This window comes from Petaurus breviceps, unplaced genomic scaffold (genome assembly GCF_028583685.1).
Source record: "Petaurus breviceps papuanus isolate PSGF00001 unplaced genomic scaffold, PetGlider_PUasm1.0 90702, whole genome shotgun sequence".
NCBI classification, from domain to species: domain Eukaryota; kingdom Metazoa; phylum Chordata; class Mammalia; order Diprotodontia; family Petauridae; genus Petaurus; species Petaurus breviceps.
Window position 1 is genome coordinate 7,913,964 of NW_027187317.1, and position 19,017 is coordinate 7,932,980.

The 19,017-nt window shown below is 37.6% G+C and overlaps 1 protein-coding gene across 2 annotated transcripts in view; it reads right to left on the reverse strand.

Annotated features, from left to right (window-relative positions):
- Window positions 1–19,017, reverse strand: part of KCTD3 (potassium channel tetramerization domain containing 3) — a 70,636-nt gene that overhangs the window by 2,438 nt on the left and 49,181 nt on the right. The window contains exons 15-17 of one of the 2 annotated variants that reach the window (XM_069066043.1): window positions 16,906–17,002; window positions 274–458; window positions 57–189 (exon numbers count right to left, since the gene is read on the reverse strand). In XM_069066043.1, coding sequence (XP_068922144.1) covers window positions 57–189; window positions 274–458; window positions 16,906–17,002 — 415 coding nt within the window. Of the gene's footprint in view, window positions 1–56; window positions 196–273; window positions 459–16,905; window positions 17,003–19,017 lie in introns of both variants that reach the window. The other variant, XM_069066042.1, reaches the window with a different exon arrangement.

The following is a 19,017-nucleotide window of genomic DNA, read 5'->3' on the forward strand; positions in this document are numbered from 1 at the left end:
TTGGATCCTTTTATGTAAAAAGCATTTAATCTGCATGTTTCATACATATGACCTACCTAGAATTTGATTCACGGAGGCGGCTATGCTGAACTACAGAAGTTGCTGGGCTGATATTAGGAGTAGCGCATCGAGATGTGCTCAGGTCACACTGATCCAGTAATTTAAGTAGCTCCTCTTCAGTTGGACCCCCTACATCTTAGGAAAACATAAACTCATTAATAATCCTTTTCTTAATACCTCATATGAATCAACAGTTTCCCTATAGCAACCTACCCTTATCTTCACTTTTATTAACTATATCCATGGCAGTAGTTAAATCCCACATTTGAATGCTGCCATTTGCATGTCCAGTGAATAAATAACGTCGTGGCCTTGAGCCCATCCTGCTGGATCCTTCACATTCTCTCACAGTAAATGATGAAATGGTGGTACAATCAACCGCTTGGATCTCACATATTCTGAAAGAAAATTATATATATATATATATATATATGTATATATATATATATACACATGTATATAGATATAACTATAATTTACAGGGTGTCATATTAACAGAAAACCCTTTACTTCAAAACATATTATGAAGCAGAAATTCCAAATGCAACATCATTGCAACTAAAGCTCTCAAAAGAAAAACAATAGTTTGAAGGGAGTACAAGAACTGTAAAAAACTATCACTAGAATAAGAGGGGCTGGGAAAGGCTTTCTGTAGAGGGTGGAATTTTAGTCAGGCCTTAACAGAATCAGAAGGCAAAGTAGAAGTGGGAGAGCATTTCCAGGCACAGGGGACAAGCTAGAATAAATTCTTGGAGCTGAGAGATGGAGTGTCTTGTTTGTGGAACAGCAAGGAGGCCAATGTCAAAAGATCAAAGAATATGTGGCAGGGAGAGAGGTCTAAGAAGACTAGAAAGGTAGGAAGGGTAGGTTATGAAGGGCTGCGCTCTGAATTTTCCCCAAAATGGATTTTGTGTTTGATCCTAAAGGCAAAACAGAGGCACTGTAGCTTATTAAGTAGAGGCAGCAATGCAGTAGGACTATATCAGTGCCAAATTTTACCTTTTTTCTACTCACAATGCCAGTATCTTAAGTGAAGCATTCATCACCTCTCACCTCGAATACTATAATATCCTCATTAGTCTCTAGGACTCAGCTCTCTCCCTAAACCAATCTACTTCTACAAAGCTACCAAAATGATTTTCCTAAAGCACAGGTCTGACACTAACTCAGTAAAACACTAATGGTTCCCTACTGACTCTGCAAAGCACTGTAATTTTTTTTTTTTTTGCATTTAAAGCTCTTCCCATCCTATCTTTCCTGCCTTATTACATATTACTCCCCATACAGGTCAACACATTTTCCACTGGGGTATCTTCCATGCCTGGAATACTCTTATTCCTCATTTGTTTTCTGGAATCACTAGAATTCCTTGCTTCCTTCAAGGCTCCATTCAGGTTCCACTTTCTGAACAAGGTATTAACAGGTTCCAAGTTTTACTGCTTTCTCTCTGATGTTATCTTGTATCTGATTTGTCTATTTATCAATATATGTACATACTATCTCCCTCATTAAGTTCTAAGTGCCTTCAGAGCAGGGATTGTTTCACTTCTGTCTTATGATCTCCAAGTGTCCATTAATTCCTGATTTAATGACTGATTAATAAAATTAATTTATGAAGTAATTGGCATTGTGCTAAATACTTGGGATACAAAGACAGGCAAAAGACAGTCCTTGGTCTCAAGAAGTTCATGATCTGATGAGGGCGATAGCGTGCAAACAACATATACAGGACAACCTGGAGATAATCAACAGAAGGGCAGCCAGGTGGTGCAGTGTACAGGGTGCTAGGCCTGGAGTCAATGAGACTCATCTTCCTGAGTTTAAATCTGACCTCAGATACCTACTAGCTATGTGACCCTGGGGAAATCACTTAACTCTGTTTACCTCAGTTCCTCATCTGTAAAATAGGCTGAAGAAGGACATGGCAAACCACTCTAGTATCTTTGCCGAGAAAACCCCAAATGGGATAAAGCGTTGGACACAAATGAAAACAACAAAAAACAACAATCAACAGAGAGAAGAAACTAGTTTTAAGGGGAATCAGCAAAGATATTTTTTTTCCAAATGTTTTATTAATTTCTGGTTTACATCATTCATTTTCGCCAGATTTTGAGTTACAAATTTTTTCCCCTACCCACTGCCCCAAAATAGCAGTCCCACAGGATATCCCATCCTCCAATCTGCTCTCTCATATCTTCTCCCATACCCCTGTAATGCCATGCACAGAAGCTTTCCAGAAGAACTGCTACTGTGAACAGCTTTTTTAAGGTTTTGATTACTCAGTATAGTGCTCACTCTATTTATTCCATCACAAAAGCAAAACATCCACGGAAAATCAAGGTACAGCATAACTCAAAATATAGTATTTACCATATTACAACTTATCACAGAACATCACAATATAATATTCACAACATAGTCTCAAAGTAAAATAGTCACTCTTAAGTTAATTCAACCAGTCACTTATCAGTAGTATCAAAGTACACAGGCAAAGTCTTCCACTCTTGGGGCAAAGTCTTGATTAACTCAATCAGTCACTTATCAGTAACAATCGTCAAAGTACTCAAAGTACAATCAGTCACTTACTCAGCAAAGTCTAACTAAGTATCATACACAAAACCCTCCACCCTTAGGTCACTAGTAAACTATAATTCTGTAATTACTCAGTACCCAAGGAGAGGTCTTTTCTTCATCTTGACTTGGGGCCTGTTCTCAGATTCCCTGGATCCCCTTCCACGGTCCCAGATTCTACCTGGATTCACCAGACTGTCACCTGGGTTCAATGGCAGACAGCTCCTAGTTCCTTGACCAGTTTGCTGGGCAGGTCCTGCTCCACACTGGCGTCCACAGGGTCTGGTCCATGTCAGCTCCTTCACCATTTATGCTCCAGGGAATTCAAGGCTCAACCACTCGCAAACAAAGTCTCAGCATCCCAGTCATGCTTCAATCACCTGGGCTTCTGGCTCTGGGCTCCTGGGATCCTGTTCAGAAGAAGCTCCACCACCACAAGTTCTCAGGACTCAGTTCTCCATTCTTCTGTAGCTGTTCTGCTACCAGATCTTGGTCTCAAGGAAATTCTGACTGTGCCTCTCTAGGGCTTTTCTTATATACACAGTATTACCTACTTCCTTCTGCCAATTTCCTGTTATATCAGTAACAAGGGGACAGGAGTTCATACTTTCTGTTTCCCCAATAGAGGTTTGATCAGCTACTAAGTGTTAAGTACCTGCTACTTTTGCCAACACAAAGGGATCTTAAAATTCAAAATTAGGTTACCTTTATAACCCATTCGACTTTTCCAGTAGGGCATGGTGGATCTCTATGCCCCAGTGCCTGTATATCTTATTTCCCAATTTACATGTAAAATAGTATTAATAATAGTGTATATATATTTTTAAACATTTGATTTTAAAACTTTGAATTCCAGATGCATTCCCTTCCTCCCTTGTCACCCACCCTTACTGGGAAGATAAGCAATTCAGTATAAGTTATACATGTGTAGCTATGCAAAACATTACTACAGTAGATATATTGTAAAAGACTGATTATATTTCCCTCCCTCCTATCCCACCTCCCACTTGTTCTATTCTCTACTTTGATCCTGTCCCTTTTCAAAAGTTGGTGCTTCCAACTTCCCTCCCCCACAGCCTGCCCTCCCTTCCATCATTCCCCCTCTTATGCCCTTCCCCCCTACTCTACTGTAGGGTGAGATATCCTATTTAGTGTGTATGTATTCAATGAGAATAAGGTTTTGCCTTTTTGCCTTCCTGTTCTTCCCCTCCATTGTAACCATTTTCCCTTGACTCTTCTATATGAGATAGTTTACTCCATTCTGTCTCTCCTCATCTCCTCTTGTTATATTCCTCTCTCACCTCTTAATTTCACCTTTTAAGAACCATCCCTTCCTATTAAATTGGTCCTGTGCCCTCTATCTATGTATACCTGTAAACATATATACACACATTCACATATGTATTCATATGCCCATATACTCTCCTCTATAGAATCAGCACAGATATTTTTTAAAGGGTGAGGTTTTGGTTGGAACCTGAAGCCAGAAGGGAGAAATTTTTGGACCCGGGTGACAGACAATGAAAATAGTCAGGAGATGGAGCATTTTGTATGAAACGTCAGTATTTTGGAGACTCTTTAACACAGACTAAGAGCAACATTAACTTGCTTGTCCTAGTCCACTACTGTCTTACTATTGTAATCTACTACAGGTTCTAGTCTTCACTCTTGGAGTTCAAAACCATGTTGTCTCATTTTGGAATATCCTGCTGTAAGGCCTTCCTCCCCCCTCTGGTGAGTTCTTCCTGAAGTTTCCATTTTGTGGAGGGGCACAGGCCAGCCTTCAGATTCCCCTTCCAAACATCTTTCTGGCTTCCAGACTTCAAAACCATTTTCCACCCACTATTCAGTTCTTAGAGTTACTGGACTAGCTGAAAACTATGATAAAAAAAAAAGCCTAGACATCATATTTCAAAAAATTACTTCAAAAACAAACTGCCCTGATATCTTAAATTGAGAGGGTAATATAAAAATTGAAAGAATCTACTGATTGCATCCTGAAAAAGATCCCAAAATAAAAACTCCCAAGAATATTATAACCAAATTCCAGGGCTCCCAGGTCAAGGAGAAAATACTACCAAGTAGGCAGAAAGAAACAATTCAAGTATCACAAACCACAATCAGGATCACTTAAGATTTAACAGCTTCCAAATTAAAGGAATGGAGGATTTGAAACATGATATTCCACAAGGCAAAAGATTACAATCAAGAATAATCTACCAGCAAAATTGAGTATAATTCTTTTGGGGAGCGGGAAGAAAGATGGGTATTTAATGAAACACAGGACTATCAAGCATTCCTGATGAAAAAATGAGAGCTAAACAGAAAATTTTACATTCAAACACAAGACTCAAGAGAAACGTAAAAAGGTAAACATGAAAGAGCAATCATAAAGGTCTCAAAGGAATTAAACTGTTTATATTCGTATATGGGAAAATGATATGTGTAACTCCTAAGAACTCAGGGCAGCTAGAAAGAGTCTGCAAAGACAGATGACATGAATGTCAGTCAATTATATTGACTGTTGAAAGAGGAAAAGAATATGAAACTCAGAATTTCAAAAGAAAAGAATGTTAAAAAATATTTTTTTTTAAAAAGGGAAAAAATTTTGAGGAAGAGGATTAAAAAATAAGTTGAGGATGACACTAAGATTGAGAGCCTTGTGACTGGGAAGATGGTAATATCCTCAACATAAGGATATTTAGAAGAGGGGAATTCCGGAATTAGAAGGACAGTAAGAAGTTCTCTCAAAGGCTTTAAGAGAGACAAGATCTGAAATAACCACTATAATGTGTAGGATGGCAAATCTATTAAGTAGCTGTACAAAGATTTACTTTGCTCTGGTAAGAATACAGTTGAGATTATGGAATATAAATTTTGGTGAACCCAATCAACAGAATTTTGTAATTTTTCTCCAGTTCTGTTCAGTAGCATGCAAACAGTAGTTATAAAGGATAATGGTAGGAGCAATCAAAGGCTGGGCTTTGGTAAGACATGACGGGGGCAAATGGTGTTTAATGAATTTAAAAAAAAAAACACTAGAGTAGCAATCACATTATGAGACACATCACAATGTCAATAGAGATAAACAGGAAAGCTCTATCATGGTTAAAGGAACCAGAGACAACAAAACAATATAGATACTAAATTTGTACTCCATTACACTTTTTTTGTATTCTCAGTACTTATTACAATGCCTATCACACAGCAGGCACTTAAAATGCTTGCTGACTGATTAAAATCACATAGCATCTAATTTCATAAAAGATTAAGTTAAACGAATTACCAAAACGTGAAGATTAATAACACCTTTATAGCAGGAATTGTTAATGTTCCTCTCTCAGAGCTATGCAAATCTAACAGAAATATAAGCAATACAGAATTGAACAAACTACTAAAGAATATAGAACTGGAAGACTACCAACATGTTTTGTGAATGGGAACATTAAGGAACATATATATATTTTCAGCATTATATAGGGCCTTTGAGGGAGAAAAAGATCACATGTGTCATACAAAAATTTCAAATGAATGGAAAGAAAATTAAATGAAGAGGACAGAGACAAGATGGCAGAGTAGAAACAGGACTTCCACAGGACTCTGACTTCCATCTCCTCCAATTCATGTAAAAGATGACTAAACAAACTTTGGAGCTACAGAACCCAAAAAACGATACAGAAAAGCTAACCTTCCACTGAGGATAGCCCGGCAGGTCAGCAGGAAACGGCCAGCGCAGCATTCTGGGAGATGAGCCCAGCCCCACGTGAGCCCTAGGCTTTACCCTCAGGGTGACCTGACCAGCCAGTGGCTGGAGGGACTTCAGATCACCAGCAGCTGTGGCAATTTCCAGAATTACCAACACAGAGATGCTAAGGACAAAGTGAGGGGTAAGTGCAGTGTGGACTTTGGGATCCAGGAGTTTAGAAGTGTGGTCCAGCCTTTATCCCCTGGAGGAAGAAGCCGCTGAGGAACCGCAGCCGCTGCCACGTGGCAGCTTCAGCACCTGGCTTGCAGATTGTAGGGGGGCCAAGCAACCAGTCTGAGGGGTAATTGCTCTTGCTTTAAACTGCTTGGATCTGGATTGTGGTCTTGGGTGGAGGTCCTGGAGTGTGTGACCAGCTTGCCAGAGCTTGTGGAGGCTTCAGAGAGGGCACCCAACTAATATCTTCGGCAGCTGAGGAAAGCCCAGTGTTTGGTATGAAGCTGACCTGTCTGGTGGCAGAGTCCTACTGTGGCAAAAAGCTCAAAAGTCAAGTAACTGAGTGGCAACATGAACAAAGGAGGGAAACAGAGCAACCTAACTTTACACTCCTATTTTGGGGACAAAAAGGATCAAAGCATGGAACAAGAGGAAGGCAGTGAAGTCAGAACTCCTGCACCAAAAGCTTCCAAGAAAAATACGAGCTGGTTACAGGCTATAGAGGACCTTAAGAGGGATTTTGAAAATCAGATAAGGGAAGTGGAGGAAAAATTGGGAAGAGAAATGAGAATGATGCAAGAAATTTTTGAAATGAGAGTCAAAAACCTGACTGAAGAAAATAACACCTTAAAAAATAGACTAATTCAAATGGCAAAAGAGGCTCAAAAAGCCAATGAGGAGAATAATGCCTTAAAAAGCTGAATCTGCCAGATGGAAAAAGAATCTCAAAAGCTCACTGAAGAGAATCATTCCTTCAGAATTAGACTGGAACAAATGGAAGCTAGTGACTTCATGAGAAATCAAGATACTATTAAACAGATCCAAACAAATGAAAGAATAGAAGGCAATGTGAAATATCTCATTGGGAAAACCACTGACCTGGAAAACAGATCCAGGAGAGATAATCTGAAAGTTATTGGACTACCTGAAAGCCATGATCAAAAAAAAAGAACCTAGAAGTCATCCTTCAGGAAATTCTCAAGGAAAATTGCCCTGATGTTTTAGAACCAGAGGGCAAAACAGAGGTTGAAAGAATCTATCCATCACCTCCTGAAAAAGATCGCAAAAAGAAAACTCCTAGGAATACTGTAGCCAAGTTCTGGAATTCCCAGATCAAGGAGAAAATATTATAAACAACCAGGAAGAAACAATTTGAAAACTGTGGAAACACAATCAGGATAACACAGGATCTGGCAGCTTCTACACTGAGACTTGGAATATGATATTCTAGAGGTCAAAGGAGGTGGGATTAAAACCAAGAATCACCTACCCAGCTAAAATGAGTATCATGTTTCAGGGAAAATATGGTCATTCAATGGAATAGAGGACTTTTTTTTAATTTTTTTTTTAATGCTTTATTAACTTCTGAGTTACATCATTTTTTTTCCACCAGATTTTGAGTTACAAATTTTTCTCCCCGTTTTTCCCCTACCCACCGCCCCAAAATAGCAGTCCCACAGGATATCCCCTCCTCCAATCTGCTCTCTCCCATATTTTCTCCCATACCCCTTTTGACTTTTCCAGTGGGTCTCTATGCCTCAGTGCCTCTATATATTTTTTCTCAATTACATGTAAGATGGTATTAATAATAGTAATATATATATATACATACACACACATATATACATACACACATACATACATATATATATATATATATATTTGAATATTTGATTTTAAAACTTTGAATTCCAGATTCATTCTCTTCCTTCCTTGTCACCCACCCTTACTGGGAAGATAAGCAGTTCAGTATAGGTTGTACATGTGTGGCTAATGCAAAACAATAACATAGTAGATATATTGCAAAAGACTGACTATATTTCCCTCCCTCCTATCCCACCTCCCACTTGTTCTATTCTCTACTTTAATCCCGTCCCTTTTCAAAAGTGGGTACTTCCAACTTCCCTCCCCCCCAGCCTGCCTTCCCTTCCATCATCCCCCCTCTCATCCCCTTTCCCCCCTACTCTCCTGGAGGGTGAGATCCCCTATTTAGTGTGTATTTCACTCCCTCCTCAAACCAAATTCAATGGGAATAAGGTTGACCCATTCCCTTTTGCCTTCCTATTCTTCCCCTCCATTGTAACCATTTTCCCTTTCCTCTTCTGTATGAGATAGTTTACCCCAATCTGTCTCTCCCCATCTCCTCTCATTATATTCCTCTCTCACCTCTTAATTTCACCTTTTAAGTATCATCCCTTCCTGTTAAACTGGTCCTGTGCCCTGTATCTATGTATACCTATAAACATATATACACACATTCACATATGTATTCGTATGCCCATATACCCTCATATAGACATATACCCTCATATATAGACATATATATATTTCTAATCCCTTCAGCTACTGAGAAAAGTTTCATAAGTTACAATTATTGTTTTTCCATGTAGGAATGTTAATAGTTCAACTTTGATAAGTTCTTTATGATTTCTTTTCCCTGTCTACCTTCTCATGCTTCTCTTGCTTCTTGTATCTGAATGTCAAATTTTCTATTCAACTCTGGTTTTTTTTCAGCAAGAATGCTTGAGAGTCCTCTATTCCACTGAATGATTATATTTTCTCCTGAAACATGACACTCAGTTTTGCTGGGTAGGCGACTCTTGGTTTTAATCCCAGCTCCTTTGACGTCCAAAATATCATATTCCAAGCCCTTCAATCCCTTAGTGTAGAAGCTGCCAGATCGTGGGTTATCCTGATTGTGTTTCCACAATATTCAAATTGTTTCTTCCTGGATGCTTGTAATATTCTCTCCTTAATCTGGGAATTCCAGAACTTGGCTATAATATACCTAGGAGTTTTCTTTTTGGGATCTTTTTCAGGGGGTGATCGGTGGATTCTTTCATCCTCTATTTTGCCCTCTGATACTAAAGCATCAGGGCAGTTTTCTTTGAGAACTTCCTGAAAGATGATTTCTAGGTTCTTACTTTGGTCATGGCTTTCAAGTAGTCCAATAATTTTTAAATTACCTCTCCTGGATCTATTTTCCAGGTCAGTGGTTTTTCCCATGAGATATTTCAGATTGCCTTTTATTCTTTCATTTTTTTGGATCTGATTAACAGCATCTTGATTTCTCATGAAGTCATTAGCTTCCATTTGCTCCAATCTAATTCTGAAGCAATAATTCTCCTCACTGAGCTTCTGAGATTCTTTTTCCATCTGGCAAATTCGGCTTTTTAAGGCATTCCTTCTCCTCATTGCCTTTTTGAGCCTCCTTTGTCATTTGAGTCAGTCTGTTTTTTAAGGTATTATTTTCCTCAGTCAGGCTGTTGACTCTCATTTCATAATTGTCTTGCATTATTCTCATTTCTCTTCCCAATTTTTCCTCCACTCCTCTTATCTGCTTCTTAAGGTCCTCTATGGCCTGAAACCAGCTACTATTTTCCTTTGAAACTTTTGGTGCAGGAGTTCTGACTTCACTGTCTTCCTCCTGTTCCATGCTTTGCTCCCTTTTGTCCCCAAAATAGGAGTCTAATGTTGGAATCTTCTGTCTGCTTTGTTTCCTTTGCCTGGTCATGTCGCCCCTCAGTCACTTGACCCCTGGGCTTTTTGCCACAATACGACTCTGCCACCAGACAGGGGAGCTTTATCCCAAATGCTCGGGTTTTCTTAGCTGGCAGAGGTATTAAATGGGTGCCCTCTCTGAGTTCTCCACACGCTCTGGCAAGCTGGACACACACCCCAGGACCTCCACCCTGCACTGCAATCCAGATCCAAGAAGGTTAAAGCAAGAGTGATTACCCCTCAGACTGGTGCTTGGTCCCCCTACACTCTGCAGGCCAGGAGCTGAAGTTGCCACATGGTGCTGGCCGGCTGTGCCGGTGTCTCAGCGGCTTTTCGCCCTGGGGGTACAAGCCATGCACTCCCACTTACTCGTCCCAAAGTCCACACTGCACTGACCTCTCACTTTGTCCTTAGCATCTATTTGTTGATAAATCTAGAAAAGGCCACAGCTACTGCTGATCTGGAGTCCCTTTGGCCGTGGCTGGTCAGGCTCGCCCTGGGGCTAAAGCCTTATTGTGGGTCTGGGCTCAGCATCTAGAGCGCATGCGCTGGCCAATTCCTGCTGGGCTGTCCTCAGAAGGAGGTTAGCTTCTCTGTGTCATTTTGTGGGTTCTGCAGCTCCAAAGTTTGTTTAGAGTCCCCTTTTTACATGGATTGGGGAAGGTGGAAGCCAGAGCGGGGGGAAGGTCATGCTTCTACTCTGTCATCTTGGCTCCGCCCCCTGGAATAGAGGACTTTCAAGCATTCATGATGAAAAAACCAGGGTTGAATAGAAAATATGACATTCAGATGAAGAAAAGACCTCCATTTGGGTATTAAGTGCTGTGCTTAAACTTGATGTAACTCTGGGGTAGATTCAATTGTGATCCAGGGGTGGGGAACTTTTGACCTTTTTGTGTTCTAAGGTTGAACAAATGAATGTACTTTACTTATGTTTGGAAACTAATCTCCATTTGAGAAGAGAGGTTTTGTGATGGACTAAATGAAGGTAAAGCCTAGGGGTGGAGTAGTATTTAGAACAGGGACTTTGTAATTGATTGAATGAATGAAAGGTCCTGGGGTGGGGTAGTACTTGGAGATTATTTAATCACACTTAGTAAATGCTGCATTTTGAATGATGTCATGTTTTGACCTTCTCTGTTCTTCATTTGTCACTGAATAAAATGGAGAGTACCTATGCTGGTATTTTGAACCTTGGGAAGTTGCCTTTCCTTGGCATTACATTACAGGGAGGGAATGGCATACACGCTAAATAGGGTGTCTCACCCTTCAGGAGAGTAGGGGTGAAGGGGATGACAGGTGGGATGATGGAAGGGAGGGCAGGCTGGGGGGGAAGGGAAGTTGGAAGCACCCACTTCTGAAAAGGGACAGGATCAAAGTAGAAGATAGAATAAGTGAGAGGTGGGATAGGAGAAAGGGAAATATAGTTAATCTTTTACACTATATCCACTATGGAAATGTCTCGCATAGTTACAGGTGTAAAACCTATATCAAATTGCTTATCTTCCCAGCAAGGGTCAGTGAGAAAGGAGGAAGGGAATGAATCTGGAATTCAAAGTTTTAAAATCAAATGGTGTATATATACACACACATACTACTATGTTTCCCCGATAATAAGACACTGTCTTATTAATTTTTTTGGACAGAAAAACACCAGAGGGCTTATTTTCAGGGGATGGCTTGTTTTAATGAACATTGACAGCAATTTTAATAAACAGGTAAATGTGAACAAAAAAATGTACCTTTATTCAATAAGCAAATCACTGGGGAAGAACAGGATAACGCGCTCACTGCTGCAGCTCTGATTGGATGCAGCTCGGAGCGTGGCGTGCGTTTCACGGGGGGATGGGGGGGACAGTGCATACAGAGGGTACCGTAATGTAGTGTGTAGTGCAGGGGATCACCTTCACTACAGTAGCAATCTCAATAGGGCTTATTTTCGGGGGAGGGCTTATTTTAGAGGAATCTTACACAGTAAAGGGAGGGCTTATTTTCGGGATAGGTCTTATTTTCGGGGAAACACGGTATTATTAATATTAATTTACATGTAACTGGGAAATAAGATATACAGGCACTGGGGCATAGAGATCTACCATGCCCTACTGGAAAATCGGAGGGGGAATGGGGGAAGATATGGGAGAGAGCAGAATGGAGGAGGGGATATTCAGTGGGATTGCTACTTTGGGGTGGTGGGTAGGGGAAAAACGGGGAGAAAATTTGTAACTCAAAATCTTGCGGAAATGAATGATGTAAACTAGAAATTAATAAAGTAGTTGATAAAGGAAAAAAATAAAAATTAAAAAGAGACAATTAAATGAATCGTTTGGAGACCATAACACAATAAAATGATAATAAAGTAAACACAAGAAAAAGTAGACATAAATAGATATTTAATAATAACCTAGAAATAAATGTGTAGGACAAAAAAATCATTAAAAATTAATATGTAATTAATTATTAATATCAGTAATAATTATAAGGGAATATTTATACCAATTAGAACATACAACAAAATGGAAAAAGAGGATTAACAAAATATGCAACCTAAAAATGTAGGAAGTTTAAAAAAACTCAGTAAGATAAAAGATCAGTTAGAAAATACAACAGTAAAACTCAGAACAGATTTTAGAAAAATATAAACCAAATTAACAGAACAAAAAAATAGATTTCATAAATGATCAAATTTTAAAGATTAAATTGAATTAGCTATAAAGGAATCACCAAAAAAAAAAATCCAGCAGGATGTGGAGTTGGTATTACACAAATTATTCTCAAAACCTGAGAGCAAAAGCACTCTTTTGAATTACTTTTGAAGGAAATAGAGTTGTAAGACTAAAACTAGGGAAGGATAAAGCAAAGGAGGACAACCATTAAACAATATCAGTAATGAATACTGATCCCAAACTTTAAACAAAATCCTCGCCAAAAAGACTATAACAATATAATTTTTTAAAAAATATTCACTATGTTCAAATTGGTTATACTTCTATTGTAAGGATAGTTCCACTGTAAAAAAACAACTGTCATAATTATATTAAAATTAAAAAAATTTTTTATAACTACATGAATATGTCAATAGATTTTTTAAAAAGCTTTGGGGAAAATACAATACTGATTTATGCTAAAATAAAACACCTACACACCATTGGCATAGGTAATTTAATATGCTAAAAAAAAAGTTATATATCTAAAACAGAAAAGTAGAAAACTACTGTTGTATATGCAATAGGCCAACACTGGAAGCTTTCCTGAATAAAGGAGTAAAACAAGAAAGCTTCCTTTCTATACTGTTATTTGACATAGTTCTAGAAATGGTAGTGATAGTAATAAATAATTAAAGGCAAAGCAGAGATAGAAATGTCATGATGACTTGATACTTAGAATCAACAACAAAAAAAATTGAGATAATAGTTTCTATAGTCTGCTCTAGTTCAGGTTCTCATTACCTCTACTTTGACTACTGCAATATTCTCTTCATCGGTTCTCCATGATTCATCTCTGTCTACCCCAACCCATCTTCTACACAACTGTCAAACTAATTTTCCTAGGACTCAGATCTGGCAGTTATCACCTGCCTTAATTCAAATTCCAGAAGCTCCCTATTAACTCTACAATAAAATATAAACTCACCAGAAAATTAGATCAAAGATCCAGACCTGAAGAGACCTTATAAATCATCTAGTCCATTCTCCTCGTTTTATAGCTGAGGAAACTAACATTAAATAATTGACCACAGAAGCAGTAAATAGAGGCACGATTTTAACTCAAGTCCTATGACTAAGTTCAGAGATTTTTCCATCATGCCATTCACATGTCTTTATGGCATTTAACCTCTTTACAACCCTGTCCTATCCTAATTGTTCCTGCCTTACTGCAAATATTCTCCCCCTCCAAGCACTATAATCCAGTCAAATTGGTGTGTTCTTTGCTGTTTCCAACATGTCACATTCTAACTCTATGATTTGTTCTGGCACTCTCTCATGCCTAGGATGCATAACTTCCTCACCCCCAACATCTTGAAATCCCTGGCTTCCTTCAAGATACAACTCCAACCACTACCTCATTTTTAAGTCCTTTCCTATTCACCTCTCTATGAATACGCCTCTCCCCTCACCCCCAAGTTATCTTGTGTGAAGAACATGAGATTATGAGTCATCTATTTCCTTTTTAAAGAAAGAGTTTGGGGCCATAGCTTAGGACTGACATAGTCAGTGAATGTGCCCTCGCTGTAGATAGTTTCAGTGGGAGCTTAAAAATGGGGGAATGGAACCCAGGGAGTGCTAGAGCAGTAGTTCCTGTTGGTTTTAAGTGAAAAATTTAATCTCTTCCTAAAAAATAACAAATGAACAACAAAAATCGAGCTGATGACTTTAGCTGGGCTGGAAGCTACAACAATAGAGACAATAGCTAAGCAAAAGAACCATATGCCCAGTCTAGAGACACCACAACCAGTGAGGAGCAGAGTGAAAATATCATGAGAAGACATCAAAGTTCCTGCAACTCTAGAGATGGGTTTTGTCTCTTGTTTATATTCTATTGATGGTGTATAGGTTGATAGGAATGTGTACCTTAGGTTGTTTGGGAAATGCTCTAATATAAATCCTCTTACTGTATTACTCTAGTAAATAAAAGCTAACAGCTTCCTCTGGCTATCCAATGAAAGGTAAACCTATCAATGACATGTTTACCTTTCATGGGAAATAGTTTTAAAGGTGAGGACCATAGATGCCTAGAATCTGGGATAGTTATCCCCCAATGTGGAGAAACCTACTTGTAAGTGCAAGTTGGAAAGGGGGAGGGGCAGAGCCTAAATGGTCACGGCAGTGTTATTTATTTGCCTGTGTTTACTTTCTTCCTATTAGAATGTAAACTCCTAGAGTGCAGAGAATATTTTGCTAATGTCTTTTTATCTCCAGCCCCAACACAATGCCTGCTATAGAGTAGCAACTCAATATAAAAATACAAAAGAGAATATTAGAAATGGAAGTCCTACTCAAAAGAACTATAAAATGCATAAAATTTCTGGGAATCACTATACCAGGGTGCATTTATGATTTATACCAGTACAAAAAAGAATGATAATGAGGGAGGTTGAATCTGGAAGGGAACCAGGCATTTCACAAGGTAAGAGTGAGGAAGATATGCATTCCTGGCACGAGAGAGTGCTAGGGCAAAGCATGGAGATGGGAGAAATAGTGTCTGTCATGCTGGAAACAAGCAAGGGGGCCAATCTGGCTCGGTCACAAAGTATATGGAGTGGAAGCAATGTGCAATGCTCATGGCTGGGCATCACCAATATAATAAAAATTACAATACTATCCAAATTAATTTACAGATATAGTGCTAGACCAGTCAAACTAATAAGGGGATACTTCTATAAAGCTAGACAAAATAACATTATAGGAAGAACAAAAATTATACTCTCAAGGGAAATAATGTAAAAAAGTGGGAAACAAGGGAATAACATAAAATTATTTTATTTTATTTAACTATCAAAAACTAGGGGATCAACCTAATAAGCAAAAATCCTAAAAAAACTAAAATAAAAAAATACAGTGTTTGATATACCCAAGAACACAAATTACCTGCAGGAGAACTCCCTACTGGACAAGAATTGCTGGGAAAACAGTTTGGCAGAAATGATGTTTAGATAAAGACCTTAACAAGCCATGTCACAATAAGCTCAAATGAGTGTGTGGACTTTTTTAAGATCACAGGATAAAACAAAAATTAGAGGACAAACCAAATGCAGTACATTTCACCACCATATCTGTGATGAAACAAGGGATAGAGGCTTTCACAAAAGATAAAATATATTTTGCTTACATGAAAGTGTAAAGCTTTTGTCATCATATATCTCTGTTAAGTGTCAGCTATTCAAGAGATAAAATAATCAGCCCAAATATGTAAAACCTTAAGGAATATCAGTACAGAAAATTAACAAGGAGTTCTCAAAAGAATAATTTAATGCTATTACTAACCATATGAAAAGATTGTTTCAAATCCCTAATAAGAGAAATGCAAATTAAAAAGAACTGAGCATAGCCAGCAAAATGGTAAAGACAACAAAAAATGGGAATAGTAAATTCTGGAATGGCTGTAGAGCGGACCACATATATATTCGCTGTACAACTGTGAATTTGTTCAAATATTCTTTAAATTATTCAGAATTATATGAAAAAAGTAGTAAGTCACTCATTACTCCTTGACCCAAATATATCCAACTAATAGACATAAATATCCAGGCGTAAGAAATAACTATAAGAGTTCTTCTCTTACATGTACAGCAAAATTTTTTGTAATAAATAAATGGGAAAAAGTGGGTTCCTATTAACTATGGAATGGCTAAAACACTAAAGTACCTGAATATAATAGAACATTACTGTACTATGCAAAACAACGAATATTATGACGATAGAAAAGGATGGGAACCTACATAAAATGAGATGAAGCAAAATAAACAAAATAAGGAAAACAATTTACTGAAAGACTACAAAAATGTAAAAGGAAGAGAAATAAAAACTGAAGCTGAATGTTATATTATTACAACAACCATCCTTGGTCATGAAGAAGAAAGGAGATAATACACCTTCATTACTTCTTTTCATAGTTAAAAACTATATGGGATGCTGCATATTCTATCAGGCTCCTCTTACGTGTTATTTTTCTAAATTACCTTTTATTTCTTCTTTTCTATTTTTTTTAATAGGGATGGCTCTCCAGATATGTGGGAGAGATATATTGAGAAGTAAAGATTACATAAAAAAATGCTAATCTTTTTAAAAAACTGTATTGTAGGTTTCAAAAGATAAAGACTTTTCCTGGATATCTGAATTCTTACTTCAGAAAGTTACCTTTTTCCAGTAGATGACAGTCTTACAAAGAGTTTGTTTGTGATAGGAACGACTTTTTGGATAAACACTTGTTGATCATCTCTCTCTCCAAAAGGTCCTATAAAATTATAAAAAGAAAATGGAAATATCCCCAAAGAAATAAATTAGAACAAGTTGAAATTTATCTTAATTTGCAATAATCTCGAGCATTGGGAAGAATCTGCTGATTAAGCATTTCAAACATATTGGAACACTACCTGTGATTTTATTAGCTAGGTTCTGGTTAATCATAGTTGTAATGTAGCTTTATACTCATTTGAAAAACCTAGAATTTTAAAAAGCTGGCATGGTTCTTATGGAGTTTTTATTGATATTGGGAAATCTCTGTGAGGAAACTCCCTCTGCTAAACACACTGATACCTTCTCTGGTATTTATACTCTTAAAAAGCTGCTTAGAACACTGAGAAGTTAAGTCAATTGCCCAGAGTCACACAGTTTAGGATGGGTTAAAGGTAGGATATGAACCTAGTTCATCCTGGTTTCCAGGTTGCTTCTCTATCCAATACATTTATTATTCTATTATAGATACTTGTAATAGTCAAAGTGTATATGTTACCTTGCAAGCAATATTTTCTCCTCCTTTTCCCTTTCTCCAACAGAGAACCCAAGCTTCTCAGAGTTTATATACTATAGTTTACCCAACAACGTATGTGATTGTGTCAGAAACACAATGACTTCCAATCAATGTATATTAAGGATGAAGAACTACCTTTTGTAATGTTGCTACAGCATCACAGATGCAAGAAAAAAGCCCCAAATAGGCCAATATTATGACTTTAAAGAGGATACTATTTTTCAGTGGGAAGGCTGAAACTTTAACAGAGGTTTCCAATTCTCAAGAAAGAGTTCTTTCCTTTACATCACTCTCTCTCTTTCTTTTCTTGTTTTCCATAAAAGATAATATGTCTGGACACTGAAAAAAACTCCCTAAGAACTATGCCAACTTTAAAAAATTCCAAGACAATCAAATGATAATAAAGTTATAATACAACCATGATTAATTATAACCCATCTACAACCAAACTTTTTCTACTGTATCATAATTTTTGAAGACCTTAATCTTTTTTTTTTTTTTAAGATTTTTCTTGTTGCTTTTTGGAGGGGGGAAGGTAGGGCAAATGGAGTTAAGTGACTTGCCCAAGGTCACATGGCTAGTTTTGTGTTAAGTGTCTAAGGCCAGATTTGAAATCAGGTCCTCCTGACTCCAGGGCCAGTGCTCTATTCACTGTGCCACCTGGCTGCCCTGAAGATCTAAATCTTAAGAAAACAAGCCTATATCAGCAGTTTAGTAAACGAAACAAAATCTTTATGGAAAATCCTGGGATTACTTTAAAAAAAAAAAAGAGGGGAGTAGTCCTTACAGCTAGTCTAATTTTTTTGTGCCATCTACATTTACAATACTGTGTGTTAATATTGTTGCAAAGAATTATGTCTGGGAGGCTCTGGAATACATTTTCAGTTATAAAAGAAAGATTCAATCCTATTTGCTAAACTGTAATTGTTAAAGGGTGGGGGAATTAAAAATGAGTTGAAATAGAAAAGGTTTTATGGTTGAACCTGGACTAAGCAGAAAATCTGATTAATAAAAACACTTCATTCCCTTAGCTTCCAATACTTAACTGAGATTATGTTCTATTATTCAACTTCTAGAATTATGTACTGAACTTTATCACTTTGAAATTTATCACAGTAAATTTCACATTAAAAAAGACAATATGGTAATAATCAAAAATCTTAAATTAAAAATCACATCTAATCCACTACTGTTAAAGATTAGATTATAATTTTCTGATAAAAAACTAAAGATGACATTTTAATCTCTGCTTCTTTGTGAAATGCACTGAGATTACTGTGAGAGATAATAACATACATACATACATACATCCTTTGCCTCACCTCCTTTCCACTCCCTCAAATCAAGAAAATTTCAAGTAAACAGAAACAGAATCTTGTGTTCTAAACAACATAAGCTTTCAGAAATGAAGCACTTTATACTGACTTGAGACCTACTCTCATCTCTGAAAGAGTGAAATGGTTATTTCTAAGCATTCTGCTAACTTAGACTCCAAAGCA